Below are 14,627 nucleotides of genomic sequence, written 5' to 3'. Positions count from 1 at the left end.
ATATAATAGATGAAGGGATGAATTTATTAAAGTGCAGTTTTGAGAAACTTGCACTGTGTAATTAAAAACTCTGAAAGCAGCCATTATGTGACTATACTTCCCCCCTCTACCCTGGCTTGGACTGCCACACACCCTCCCCCAACCACTGAACATTTGCACTACACTGTTCCTTTTTTTACTACTGTATTATCCCTCATATAGTATATTCATATTATATATTTGTATATATTTATCTTGCTCAAAGTTCTTATATCATACAATAACTGTTAATACTGTACTATTCAATATAAATCTCTTACTGTACATATCTATTTATTTACATTCCACTTTAAATACGTACAATACTCTGCACTTTACTGACTTTTTTTGCAATTCTGGTTAGATGCTAAACTGCATTTCGTTCTATAAGTACTTGTACTGTGCATGACAATACAGTTTCTAATCTTATCTAAAAAAAAATGTGTTGTGAACAGCCCATTTCAGCTTCAGACATCAAATGTCAAGTTTTCTTCACTTTCTGTTTCCCCTGCCAAGAACTGCATGTCACCATAGCGATGTCTGTAACATATCAATTTATTGTTAACAATCACTGTTTTGGTATAGCGTACTTCAGCAAATGGAGTAAAGAAAACACAGATTAAAATAAAACTAGCTAACAATTGCAATAAAAAGAAATAAATAGAAAATAATCTGATTAAAGTCTAGTAATTCCATGTTCATATGAATACATAACATCTACAGTATAAGTTAATAAATTGAAGCTACTGTATAAATACATCACCAGCATGCACAATATTGTATTATGGAGAATATTGGAGCAGTTATCATCTTACACTGAAGAAACAGTATAATAGGCAAGTGCATTTCTTGACCAAGAAGAAACTGAAGACGATGTAAATCGACAAACCTCAAATCTGCTTTTAGAGCTTCCACTTAACATTGCATGTGCTCTATCCACAAATTATACTTGGGTCTAAAATCAAGTCTGTGGTTACAGGTGCCATTTCAGAGATCCTACTTCTTGTTATGAAGATAGCATAACTGGAGTTTAAGGGTGGACTCGTTTATTGTTTAATAATTTCCAAGCATCACATTCGTTCAAATTCATTTTTCAGCTATCCCGATTTTTCAAATCATTTCATATGAGCATAAGGACCCAATGTAAGTTGTTATAGTAACAACAATACTGACAATACGAATTGTGTTTCCTAAAACAGTTAATTTATTCAATAAAGCACATCAGCACATGAGAGGGACAAGCTGCACTAACTTTACTGTATGGTTTTGTATTTTAAGTTACAGTATGACTGTGTGACACATACCTGACACAAAGCAAACAAAAACATAGTTTTTTTAATGTTATCTTCAATAACAGCCACAACCTGCTTCTCACTCAGCGATCATAATGTGGTGCAACTAAAGATGCCGGGTACGTTTGTTACGTTATGAAGTTCGACAGCCCAAAAAGCATGTCTTCACTTCTGTAAACCTGTCTGCTCCCCCACTCATTCTCGATCTCTCTATCTCTCTCTCTCACTAAACAAGGCCATGACATTCAAGGTTACCCTAATTTTCTAGTTGCTCAAGCATCGGAACTCAATTTCTGAACTCCCCTCACAAAATACAATAACACAGCTCAGCTTCATTTGCGCGTTAAGACCAGTCTCTGCCAGTGTGAAGGTATCGTAACCTGACAGTCACACTGTGATGAACACCATACCTCTTGCTTCTACAGTGGTATTTTGGCAAATGCTGCAGAGGCTATCAAGGAGGGGGTTTCATTCTTTTTTTTTAATTTAAGGTTATTTCTCAAACTAAAATTGTCTTCCCTCCTCCTACTTTTTTCACTTTTAACTGGAAAAATAAAGAACAGCAGCCACGTTAGTACCATCAGCTAAATTGGCTGCCGATGTTCAACAGCCCCAACCCACCCTCCCATTTTTTGTTTCTAAGAACTTTTTTCAAACTATTTTTATTTTTTCATCATTTGTGAGCGCGCGTGTTGTGTTGTTTTGGCAGAATGAGGTTTTGGACTCTTTAATTGTTGCCCTCGCCGCCCTCGTCATCCTGCTGGTCACTCGTCCAGAGCGTCAAGTTGTCTCGTAGCAGCTGCATGATGAGAGTGGAGTCTTTGTAGGAGTCCTCGTTGAGGGTGTCCAGCTCGGCGATGGCGTCATCGAAGGCGGTCTTGGCCAGGTGGCACGCCTGCTCGGGGGCGTTCTGGATCTCGTAGTAGAAGACGGAGTAGTTGAGAGCCAGGCCCAGGCGGATGGGATGGGTGGGCTGCATGTGCTCCTTGCTGATCTCATGGGCTTCGCTGTAGGACTTCTCAGAGGACTCAACCACCGCGGCTCTCTTCTCCCCCGTGGCCACCTCAGCCAGGTAGCGGTAGTAGTCGCCCTTCATCTTCAAGTAGAACACCTTGCTCTCCTGCTGCTCTTCATTGCAATTCTTGATCAGGAAGTTGTCAAGGAGGTTGAGCACATCCTGGCAGACCGTCTCCAGCTCCTTCTCGATCTTTTCCCGGTAGGCCCTCACCATCTCGATCTTCTTCTCATTGCCATCAGCCGACGTCTTCTGCTCAATACTAGAGATGACGCGCCAGGATGAGCGCCTCGCACCGACCACGTTCTTATAGGCCACCGAGAGCAGGTTCCTCTCCTCATTGGATAGTGCTTCGTTCAGCTCTGTGACCTAAAAAAATCACAGAGATATATATGCAGACATTAGCTTGTGAATTGTTTAATTTATGTTAAATGTGAGGAAAGTTATAAAAATGTCAACAGCTGAATTAAATAAAGCACATCCAACTACAACAATTACGAGACAACAGAATACGTAAAGAAATACAAAGCTTCAACTGTCACGAATGGCTCCGAACAAACTCTAGCTCAAACTAACTCTAACTCAAACTCCAGGACAAGATCCACTTCATCCAAACGAGTCAGACACGCCCCCGCACCACTATGACATAATCCAGTCAGGTGACTCCTGACTGGCTGTCCAAAGGTCTGAAAGCTGCGTTTGTTTTGACAGGCCTGTGTCTGGCTGGAGGATTTAATCCTTTATACCCCACTGGGACTGTGCAGCAGAGGCATCTTTAGGGACCTTTTCTGAGTGTTAAGCCTGTTGTTACTTTTTTTTTCAGCACAGATTTCAGTTCCATGAGCAGGGGGGCCCCTGCAGATCACGTGGATCAGCTCTTCACAATGCTTTTACTAAACACTATGTCAGTCAACATAAGTTTACACTTTAGCTTTAAAACTGAAATATACTTTTTATTGACAGGAAAATATCTTTCAGTTTAAATTGAATTTGTGCATCGAAGGAGTGGCTAACTGCACAAGGTAAAGGAAGATTTACTAAAAGTGGGGAATCATGTTTCAGTCAATCCTTTGTTTTAAAAAAGAAAGGGGGCAAACGTACAGCTTTTCTGCAGCAATAAATAAGGTTAAGGAAAGTTTATCAAAACAACCCCTTTTTGTGGAAGATACTTCTTAAACTTCTTCAATAATTATTGGAAATGTACATGAATGAATTCCAAATTTGGTCACATATTTTTGTAGTTAACCCTGGACACTTTGGACTGGGGTATATTCCCACTTCATAATTATACATAGACAATGTAAGGAGAAACACTGGCATCCATACAATTGATCTTTTAAATGCCAGTCCCACCAAAGATGGAGAATCAACTAAGTAGACAGGATTCATCTTACGGAGACAAAATTCCATGGCCTTCATCCAATAGTTGTTGAGATATTTCTGTCGGGATCCAAGTGGTGGACAGACCAACACTGCCATTCTTAGAATATATACATACTTAATTTCTTATTTTCTTATTTGCTGTAATATTTGCTTGTTATTTGCTTCATTACAGTAAAAAAAAAAAGCTGCAGCATCTTCCTCAAGCACACTGACACAGTAGAAAGCTTAATCCTCTAACCTTTGAGGAGCTTTGCAGTCACAACGAACTCGCAGCTGTGTTACTCTACAATAGCAAACACAAGCTGCTAATCCATGTTGCTGTTGTTATTACAGTCTAGATCGACACATATGCATGACTCATTATGTCCTCATCAAACAATTTTGTTCCCAGTATGCATTAACCCTTACATGTACGTCCACGCCCATCTTTACTTTCATTCTATGTGCTAGTTTAAAGCCCTAGAGCTGACCATGTTCATCAATAGGATTGCCTGAGCTGTTATAAGGAGGCAGTAGAGGGCAAACAGCAATCTCTGATGCAATCTCCTGTTTCCATGGTGACTGCAAAATCTGCTTTGTTTGTGAGGAGTGAATTATCTCGGCTGGAGACAACGGCCACAAGCTGCTAATACTTGGCCAATCTGACACCAAAGTGATGCCAAGAAATTTACGAACGAACAACCTTAATGTGCATCAGAGAAAACGAATACTGATACATTTTATCACATGATTTGTTCTGAAGAGCCATCCAGAAGTGATTGCTTTTCAATTTTCCACAGCTCATCAGCAAGGATCAGCGCCTAATCATCAGTATGCTTGTGCAATGTAATGAACCATGCAGCCTCTAGAGGACCTGTACCAGGGTGGGGGAGGTTTATGTTTGTTCACTAAGGAGTTTTTCTCCACGAAACATCGTAAATTTTTTACAACGGTCATATCTAAAATAACCTCTGTACTTGCGAACAATAAAATGACATCCGTTGCATAATGACCCCACTTACAAGCCTAGGAGAAAGTATCCCTACCTCCCCCAATTAGTCATTCCTGAAGAAAAACCTCTACTCTACACAGCTCTATTCCTAAGTTGATTAGATTACAATTAGTCTAAATAAGTAGCTTAGCTGCAGAAAATGCAACAAGAAGACTGGGTCAGCACTTGAGCAACAGAGAGGTCAGAAAGAACAATTCTAAACAACCCATCTGTACAAACATCGCAGCAATTGTTTCCGAGGGCTGCAGGGTGAGCAGAAAGCCCTGACGGAAGCTCTGGTGCGGGGATGACAATAGAGCTCTGTCTACCCATAAAGCTCATCAATCGCGCCTGCTCTCTCATTACTCATCCTTGCACTAGGCGGTCAAAATTCCATACAACTGAATGTTGATACAAACAAAAGGCCAGCCACGACAATCAATAACTTTGTCTTTGACAGCCTTACTGCATGGCCATTAATATCCACCTTAAGAGCTGCATGGCTGGGGGTGTGAGAGGATCTGAGTGGAGGCCAAGTTATTCCAACCACTTTAAATGTCCATGAAATAGGTTACAATCCACACCCACATGGTAGAGGCTTGCCACAGTCCCACAGCTCCCCATTTTTCCTGTTTCAGGCTTTACTTCGGTCTTTTCCCTGCTCATTTGCTGTCACTCTCCGGTCTCCTAACTTGATGTGACAACCCCCCTCCTGCCCCCCTACTGACCCTCTTTCAGGCAGCACAGCACAAAGGCACTGTGGTCTACCTGACGTCACTGGCGGTGTGAATGGGACTAGCTGGTTTAGCTTCAATGAGCCTGGTACTAAAAAAAATGATGGTGACCTAGGGAAACACCACAACACCCAGCATCCACGGACCTCAGCGACAGGGAAGGTTCAGAGTATGTGAGTGTCTTAGTAAAGAAGCAGAAGCCTCAGGTAGCTGTTTGTTGCTTAGCTACCACCTATGACATTAGCTTTTCCATAATTACAGCGGAGAGCCAACAATAAGATGCACTAAAGCCTGATCACTCAAACAGAATGAGAAAGATGCGTAGACCTAATGAGGCGACCGGACTGGTATGGAGAGAGGCCAAACACTTGTTAATGTGAGCTGAGGGGCACTCTGTTGTTATTCTACTGTGATTAAATAAACATTCAACACACACAGTAACAGAAAGTGAAAAAAAATATATACATAATGGTTAAAATATTATCTAGAAAGTAATGGCTTATGAAAAAATATAATGGATGTATAGTGTAGGTAGATTGGGTCCCACATTTTGTCCTGTTTAGCTGTTTCTGACAAATGCAGATATATTCTCAGATGGCTGAGGACTGTGTCGCCCATTCAATTCCATGACAACATAGAAAGAACGATACCAGCTGTGGCTGGCTATAACAACATCACAGTTGTTATAGCCAGCTAGTTTTCACAGATAGTTACCTGCTATATAATTTGCATAAACTCATTAGTTCAATACTAATAAAAAGTAAATTCTGCAATTCCAGATGACAACTTGGTTTCACTGGTGTCATCACATGTTGACTAATAGTATTACTTACAATGACACTACTGAGATTATTGGGTAATAGCATGATTAATAGTTGGTCATAGACTGTCTCGATGTCAAAGGATGTGGTTTCACACAGAACCCAGATCTTTACAAAAATCACTCATTTCATTAGTCCCTGCTCTTCCCAGACAATAACCCTGGTAACTCATTCAGGTGCATAACATTCCCAATATATAACCGCATCATGGTGCTGAGGCAAGATGAACCAACTTCAGAGCCATTGCTGACCAAGCCATCACCTAGCTTACTGTGCGCTGGTAATTGTGTCACTGTCACTACGACAGTATTACTGAGGAGTGACTGTGTCTCCTCAAAGACAATTGTGCAGTTATTCAACATCTGTGTGTGCTGGATCCTGCCACATCACTTCTAATCTGTCTATGAACAAAATGGTGTTTGAATGCTAAAGGAGAACATTGTGGAACCAGGAGGATTAAAAAATGGGTGTGTTGTGAGTGTGTGTTGTGAGATACAAAATCCAGGAAGTCCAGTTTAAAGGTTAATGCCTTTCAAGGCTTATCAGTGGGTTAATCATGATTTGTTTTTCCCATAGAAGAATGAGCTGGTGACAACACCCATTCTAAAGATCACACTGATGATGACAAAAAGAAAAAGATTAGTTACAGCTCAATATCTGCAGATCGCTCACTTCTATCTTTAACATCAGATTTTACTGTGAGAAGCCTCACTCCTGTGGTGCAGTTGAGAATTTGGTTTCAATAAAAGCAGGGTTATTGTCAGCACCTGGAAGAGAAATGTAAAAATCCTACATGTTTTTGTTCACACTCCACACTGAGAAGTTTTCTTCATAAGGTTTTCAATAAATAATGTATGTGATTCCGTTCTTCTTTTTAATCATAGGCTGTCCTTGCCTTATTATGAACTATAATACAACTGCAGGTTAATGACAATGTGATGCTGCTTGCTTTAGTACCCCTGCACTCATTTAACACGAGTAAGAAAAAGTAGACATCAGCCGAACTAAATGATGGATCACGATGAGTACTGTTAACTAATATCCCACAGTTCACATATTGCTGTAAATATGGTAGGTGTAGCGAGGTGGGTGTACGTCGTGCCTATGTGACTCACCACTGAGTCAAGACACATCGCAGGACATCCTCGAATGTCCTCAGATGACATTGGCTGCATTGCATTTGTAATTGGACTGAGGTTTATAAGGGCGCTCATACTTTAGAAATAAAGCAATATAAGATTGATGCTTCCTATGCCCCCTAGACAAATACTGAAAGAGGAAGATGAGGATAAACTAGAACAGGAAGCAGAGACTGAGAGGAGACAGACATTTGCTGGGGCTATAGCCCCATTTCCTAGTTTTGTGCACTGATTGCATCTAAAATAAAGCTAAGCATGTGTCAATTAAAAAAAAAAACATAGTCCACCAGTTACATTATGTGCACATTTAGAGACTATGAGTCTCATTTTAACTTGAAGGTATGTCCCTAAAGATGCAGCATCCCACTCACACCCACTCCTGTGGAGATTTTGATCGCTCCTGCACAGTGCACACAATGATTTCTATGTGAAAATGTGTCTGCAAAGACACAGGTAGCCGAACGATTTTGATTTAAACAGTGACAACTTCAGGTGTCAACATATATTATGGTTCAGGTCCCTTTTTCTAAATGTATGTCGTTTCCCATAGCAACAGATAAATCAGATGCCCTTGACTTCAGAGAAACAGTTATGTTGTTTTTTTGGCAGTTTTAAGAAGGGTTGACGCTGACATTTAAATATAACGTACAACAGAAGAAACCAGTAGTTGTTTGGTTTATAAGTATGTGGTTGTATATTCTTCCATACACTACATTTGCAGCATACGAAACGCATTAACAGTTACAAGTAGCAATAACAGCCTTGAATCAGTATCATTGTAAGATACTGACCCCTGCATCCCACCAACATGGGACGTGTAGCGACACTTAACAGAGTTTTTATAGCTTATCTTAAAATTATTTAAATTAAGGCAATTGGATAATTAGCTATGTTGCTGCACTGTGAGATATTCAGAAATTACTGCAATTTCTTCATTCAATTCAGTAAAAACTTCACATAGTAAATATATATGAAACACATACTGTGGAGCAGCTGCAGTGCAGGCTATCTGTTAATGTATTGAACGAAACTTCCATGGCAGAGTAATGTTCTCAGTTTATTGTGTGTGATGGAAGCCCTGACTCACTGTGCCATGCACTTTCTGAGACACACAGTTCACAGCTCTGCAGCTGGATGAGTGTGTAACTGTTCACGTCATGTTCAAAGAATGGCACAGATAGTAATGTTGTCATGTCCGTGAAGAGGTTGCATTCACAACGTGGATGTTGCTGCAGTATTTCCTGAATTTGTTACTAGAGCCTGACTGATTTATCGTTTGAGTAGATGTGCATTCCAGTGTATATTTTACTTAAAAAATTGGTTTATTTTTTTTTAATCAAGTTGAGTATGTATTGTTGTATTTGTGTATTATTTTCTGGTTGCGTAGCCGCGCTCCCAATTTGGACCAAACTTGAATCGAACACTGCCTGTCACTGCTTTGGTAATCAAACTTTTAATATTTAATAAATAGTTTTTTGAACATTCATGTTTGACTGGCAGTTTTAAAGAAAATCTAATGAGATAGAAAGAGGCAGAGAAGGAAAGTAAGTGAAATGTCACTTTTATTGTGCAGTAGCATTATGGAACACATTTCTATGTTATCAGGGATTTGTTTTCAGCTACAAGTACAGACTGTTATCTCTGACAATGATCATGCCCAGGTATTAACTTGTGAATGCAGTCAAACCTGGGTTGAACATAGTTCATGTGAAAGGAGAACATGTCTGGTATGAAGGCAAACATTGTGTTAGAACTTCTGTTTGTAATTTTTAAAAATGACTTGACAATTAGTCATTTTTTGTTTCTTTGAGAACAGAATTAGCATTTTATACCAAAAACTGCCAACTAGATAATCTGAAGGTTTAAAACGATAATGTCACCAAATTCATAATGTTTTGGTATTTATTACGTGTCTGATCTTTATTATTTAACCTTTTATTTGGTGAATGAGTTAAAAAAAAAGGTCCATCTTCTTTAATCAGTATTATTATAACTCAAGAAAACAACATGTTCAGTTTAAAGTGACTGGGCTACAACACAAAAATACATAAGCTCTTTTAAGAGACACTGGTGAAAAACAGTTAACATTCTCCAAATACTGGAAATGCATTTACTACAATAAAATGAGTGTATTGATTTAGCTTTGAGACCAACCTTAGGTATAAATCCTTGCTGTGCCTAATGTGGATGCAATGATTTCATCAAATATGCAAACTGTAGTAATACAGTTATATTCACAATCACAAAAATGGCTCTTAAGAACAATGGTTAACTGCATGACCATTTTTAATAAATTCAGTCTAAGTACAAGATACAGTTGCGAACTGCAGAGTAGATACATAATAGATTGCATATTTTGGAAAAACTTTGAAGGCAAAACCCTTGAAAGCAAGGACTATAACTCTGGGGCAATTTTGTGATGACCTCATCTTCATCCTCAGTATTGAGAGAAGGATGTTTGAGTTGCTAAGAGACACCCAATTTACATAAGCGGTAACATTTACCCCATTCCAGTAGAACAAATTACATATTTTGGAGCTTCAATCATTCTGTGTGAGCAATATAGAAACGTATTTCTTGAATCTTATTTTCTTTTTTCATAGTTCTGTTTCCTAACTCAAGGTCTAATGTGAATAGAAGAACACCAAGTGATTGTAATTTAAGCTGGGGACCCAGGTTGTGTGCTTTATGGATTTAAAGCCTGGTACTGGGTTACAAATAAATGCTTACACCCACAGCTGACCTCAGCAGACAAGCAGAGTTCATGAGTCACACACACACAGCCACTGAGGATTTTTCAATAAATCTGTCCTTTATCTCTTGGTAAAGAAAGGTTGTCTCAGTTATTGAAGCTTTAAGCTTATAACTGATGTGACCAGCTGTACAACTAGTTCACTATAATCTTACAATAAACAGTGGTAAAAAATGTAAATTACAGTGCTAAGAGCGGCCCACCAACATTATCATTATTTTTTGGTTGTGCCTGGTTCCTGTTCACTGAAGCGTTACAATCCTCTGGAGGATGGGAGCAGTGCAGCCTGCTGTGATCCTGGTTATTTGGTTCCGTTGGCACGGTTACCATGCCTGCAGTGGCAAGGGATTCCCCTCAAATGATGGGCGAGGCAGCAGACACACCCCGCTGCCCAGTGCTGCAGAGAGACTGGCTGGGTGAGGGGCAGCTCTCTCCGTCGCTCGCTCTCTCTGACTCTGCATAAATTGGAAGGGGTGGAGCTCGGCCCCCTCTGGTATTACCACTACACCCTGGTCCTAATGTGCAGTGCACACCATGGCCTTTAAATACGCTGACAGCTTACTTGTTGACTCCTAGAGTTGAAACTGATGTAGAGACAGGAGCTTCCCACTTATTCTGTCTTGAAAGCTGCTCACAGCTTTGGCATAGACACCACTGCTGGTGGCGAACAGATAGGAGTCATAGAAGACTGATTATATGTAGATTCAAATTATAGAGATATGACACCCAAACTAAGGCCTTTGAATATAAAATATAAATAGAGGATTAAGCTAATATAAATTATTTTATTAGCACTTTGAAACCATTGGTGTCCACAGCCACAATATTTATCACAAAGATAATCTTTGTGATAAAGGGAGAGTGGGCCTTGTCACACCTCACATCCCACCACCCCTACTCTTCCCCTGTCGATGTGTCCATCCCTGTGTGATGCATTGTCCAGATAACTGATGATATGGGGAGATGCAATCTTTTGTAGGGCTGTGATGAAAAGGCTGCCTGTGAAATGGTGCACTACGGGTGGGCCTGTGCTGCATCTTGGCAGATGCTGCGGCACGCCTCTGTGTGTGGAGACCTGCTGGAGGAGGCCGAGGACGCAGGGATGCGGCTGCTGCTGCTGCACAGCATCGATTAGACAGCAGGCAGCTCATCATGCCACAGCTCGCACACCAACAGAAAAAACTGCATTTGCTGCAATATGACATCTACTGAGCTTTCTGGAAAGCTATCCCTACACCCACGTCTGAGGGCTGGACGCGTCGTCGTTTGCGCGTTTCCTTCTGCGCTAATCGATTGCGATCATCAACCTTCAGCTGTTTCCGATGCGCACGAATAAGAGGACAGAGTGTGTGGCTAGTGTTACACACACACACACACACACACACACCCACACACGATTTGGTGCTCAGCATCTAGCAAACACGAACACGACCATCACCTCAGCCTACGATGCCGCCCATCCTCATCATGGTACCCAGCTATACACCTCGTCCTCTGCGCATCTTTCTCCGCGGTTCCTCCTATTCTCACAGCTCCATTTGCGCCACGCACACAGTGAAAAAACGGCGCTGTCCGTTGTTTCTGTGCGTTGTTTCAATCGCTGGTTTGCAGCCTTGTAGAGAGGAGCCCGGCCAAAGGCACCGCCCCAAGATCAAACAGTCCGCATTTCACACACAACCACGATCCACCGCAGCCCCCCGCCGCCTCGCCGCGCGGGGACCAACCGCACCTCGCTACATCTGAGCCGTGGAGGTGAGCTGAGGCAAATGTCAGGGGAGAATGTGAACACAGGGCTCCCTGGGCCTCGCACTTCCATCATAGCGATGCTGGTCAGACAAACCCCAGCACAGCGGTGATTTATCCCGCTCATGTCATCTTCTCACATGTCGTGTGTGCTCCCGTACACCACCTCACTGACGCGACCTCTCTACTGTCAAGCGTGAGCGTCCCCACACGGAGCCGCCGTCAACTGTGCGCGTGTCACTGCCCTCATGCTGGCACAGAACTGACAGCAGGGTGGAGGAGAAAGTTGGTGACAAAGGAGGCTACTTACCGACTTCATGGCAGCTGCCATATCATCATACCGCTCCGCCTGCTCGGCCAGCCGGGCTTTCTGCACCAGTTGCTCGCGGTCTACCATTGTGGCCGTCGTCGTCGTGTGTGTGTGTGGAGTGTGTGTGACACAGAGAGCGTATCTGTGAGACAGAGAGTGTGTGTGTGCGCGCGTGTAGCTGTGCTGTGTGTGTGGAGCCGGACGTCGTAATGTGAACGTGTTTGAAGCAGAGCGGAGATGGACGCTCCTCGCGCTGCAGCTGCTGTCTGTCAGTCTGTCTGACGCCCCTCCTCCTCCCAACTCTCTCCCCCGGTGGAGTCGCCACCCACAGGGGGCGTGTCCTCAGACCAAGTGACAGCAGCCTCAGGCGTTATTACACATTTAAAAGATGATAATTATAACATTGACTTCAGTCCAAAGGTAATAATAATAATTACAATGAAATGAGTAATAATGATAGTAGTAATACATTTATATCAGATGAGTATGTGACTGACTACCAGTTTATTCTTTCTGGTGTTAAGTTAATGTACTTACATGATTCTTGCTGTTCTGTGTTTGTACCCTCATAGTTGAATGCTATGGGAAATACAGGGAAAGTTTAATGACAACAATAGGACAATTGAAGTCCAAATTATGACGCAATTTCAGCAGAGTCGGCAGCTTAGTATGCCATGGACATGTGAATATGAGTTATTCCCAGTAGTTTGAGAGGACAAATGTTTGGGACTTTGTCACACGATGACACAGCTGATATGCTTCATGTGAAGCACAGTGTTTTGGTGTCAGCAGAAAGGCTTCTCTTAGATGTATCTTCCTCACATGTACCCTAAAAATTGTATCACTGATTACACTCATTATAGCATTGTTACTTATATAAGGCAAATCTATTCAAGCTACAATTTATGATTCTATAATTAGACTAAGCCTGATCTATCTATAGGAGAGATTTTCTTAAAAGAGAGTTATACCTTTTAGAAAAGATATAACCTCTGCACCACCGAGTGAATCTATCCTGATTTGCATTTGTTAAGATTACAGTTTTGTTATTTACATGTGAAAAAAAACCATAGACCTAGAAGCAGAGGGGTCACCTGCCAAGTTTCTCAAGTTTGTAAAACTGCCCGAAACTGGAACCCCACCTCAATTCTAAACAGGTCCTGGCAGTTTTTTGTGCTGCCTGCAGATTCCTGTGAACACAGAAATTTACAAGGGCAATGACAGACATAAATGCTTCTTTTCATGCAGTAAAAGTGCTGTTCAATCAACAAACTGAAACTCACAAGCAATCAGATTTCAAATAATAATAATACCAACAATAATATTATACAAAATAGTAATAATTATTATAAATTTTTTTTTAAAGCACTCCTCAATACAAGTAATAAAGTGCTGTACAATAAACAATATGAAACTCCCAAGCAATCATAATATAAATAATAATTAAACTAAGAATAACAATAATTATAATAATAATAAGTAAGGTATATATCATAACAACAATAGACATCACATGATAATTTTTTTTTATAAAGATATGTCTAAAGAAGGCTAATGATTCTGTATTGTAAATTTCACTTCCTCAAATGTAGTTTGCCTTCAATTCTTTAGGACTTACTATGATAATTCAAAGGGTACACAACTGATAATATGTACCTCACACCGCTGGTGGTCACTAACGTCCTATAACATCAACTACTGTAGGCATTAGTGCGCTAGAAGGTACAAGGTAAATTCTCCAACCAGCAAAGAAGTAATGATGCCTGATCTACTGAGCCGCCACATGGCTTACATAGTGCTGCCACACAAGCCAGTCCCCAGTTAGATTTACCTTTAGCCTCAGTGTACCCTCACGTTCATCCTGTATCATTGATCAAAAGTTCAAAACGCTTGAAGAACAAACACCTGCTGACACCTACTAGTTGGTCACCTAAATTGTGCAGAAGACCTTCAAACACACAAGGGATATTCACCATCTTATCCTATATTAAAAAAAATAAGAATATGTCAAGACAACTGATAGACTAAACTCACAAGATGAATATGATGAAATTAAATGGATAATCCTTATATTAGTCCAAATGGGGTCATTTGCAAAAATAAAAGTAGCAAACACTCCAAATGTAAAATTAACTTTTGAATAAATACTACGAAACAGTTTAATTTGCTTTATATAACCAGAGGAATGGACGGACGGACCGAACGATGGACCGAACAACGGTCAAACGTCTGGACCGACCGACCGACCAGTTTGCTTAACAACAACCTTGTCATGTCAACAATCTACCAAAGAGCACCGGATACAGAGAGGGATAGACTGTGGGAGTTAATGGGGACAAGTTCATTTCTTTCCATTGGCCTCCCTCCATATAATTCCAGGTGTAGCCAGGATGTACACATGACCAACATATATCTTTCTTTCACAATTTTAACAAGCAACTGCTAAATTA

General features: G+C 40.9%; 1 protein-coding gene across 1 annotated transcript; it reads right to left on the bottom strand.

The window, feature by feature from the left end:
* Window positions 1-555: 555 nt before the first annotated feature.
* ywhag1 (3-monooxygenase/tryptophan 5-monooxygenase activation protein, gamma polypeptide 1) lies at window positions 556-12,446 on the bottom strand. The gene is made up of 2 exons (XM_062406335.1): window positions 12,178-12,446; window positions 556-2,694 (listed from the first exon to the last, which is right to left on the bottom strand). The coding sequence occupies exons 1-2, from the start codon at window positions 12,262-12,264 to the stop codon at window positions 2,038-2,040; spliced, it is 744 nt and encodes a 247-aa protein (XP_062262319.1). The 5' UTR covers window positions 12,265-12,446; the 3' UTR covers window positions 556-2,037.
* Window positions 12,447-14,627: the final 2,181 nt, after the last annotated feature.

This window comes from Platichthys flesus, chromosome 15 (genome assembly GCF_949316205.1).
Source record: "Platichthys flesus chromosome 15, fPlaFle2.1, whole genome shotgun sequence".
NCBI lineage: Eukaryota > Metazoa > Chordata > Actinopteri > Pleuronectiformes > Pleuronectidae > Platichthys > Platichthys flesus.
Note: the sequence above shows the minus strand (reverse complement) of the source record. Positions and strands in the feature narration are given on the sequence as shown.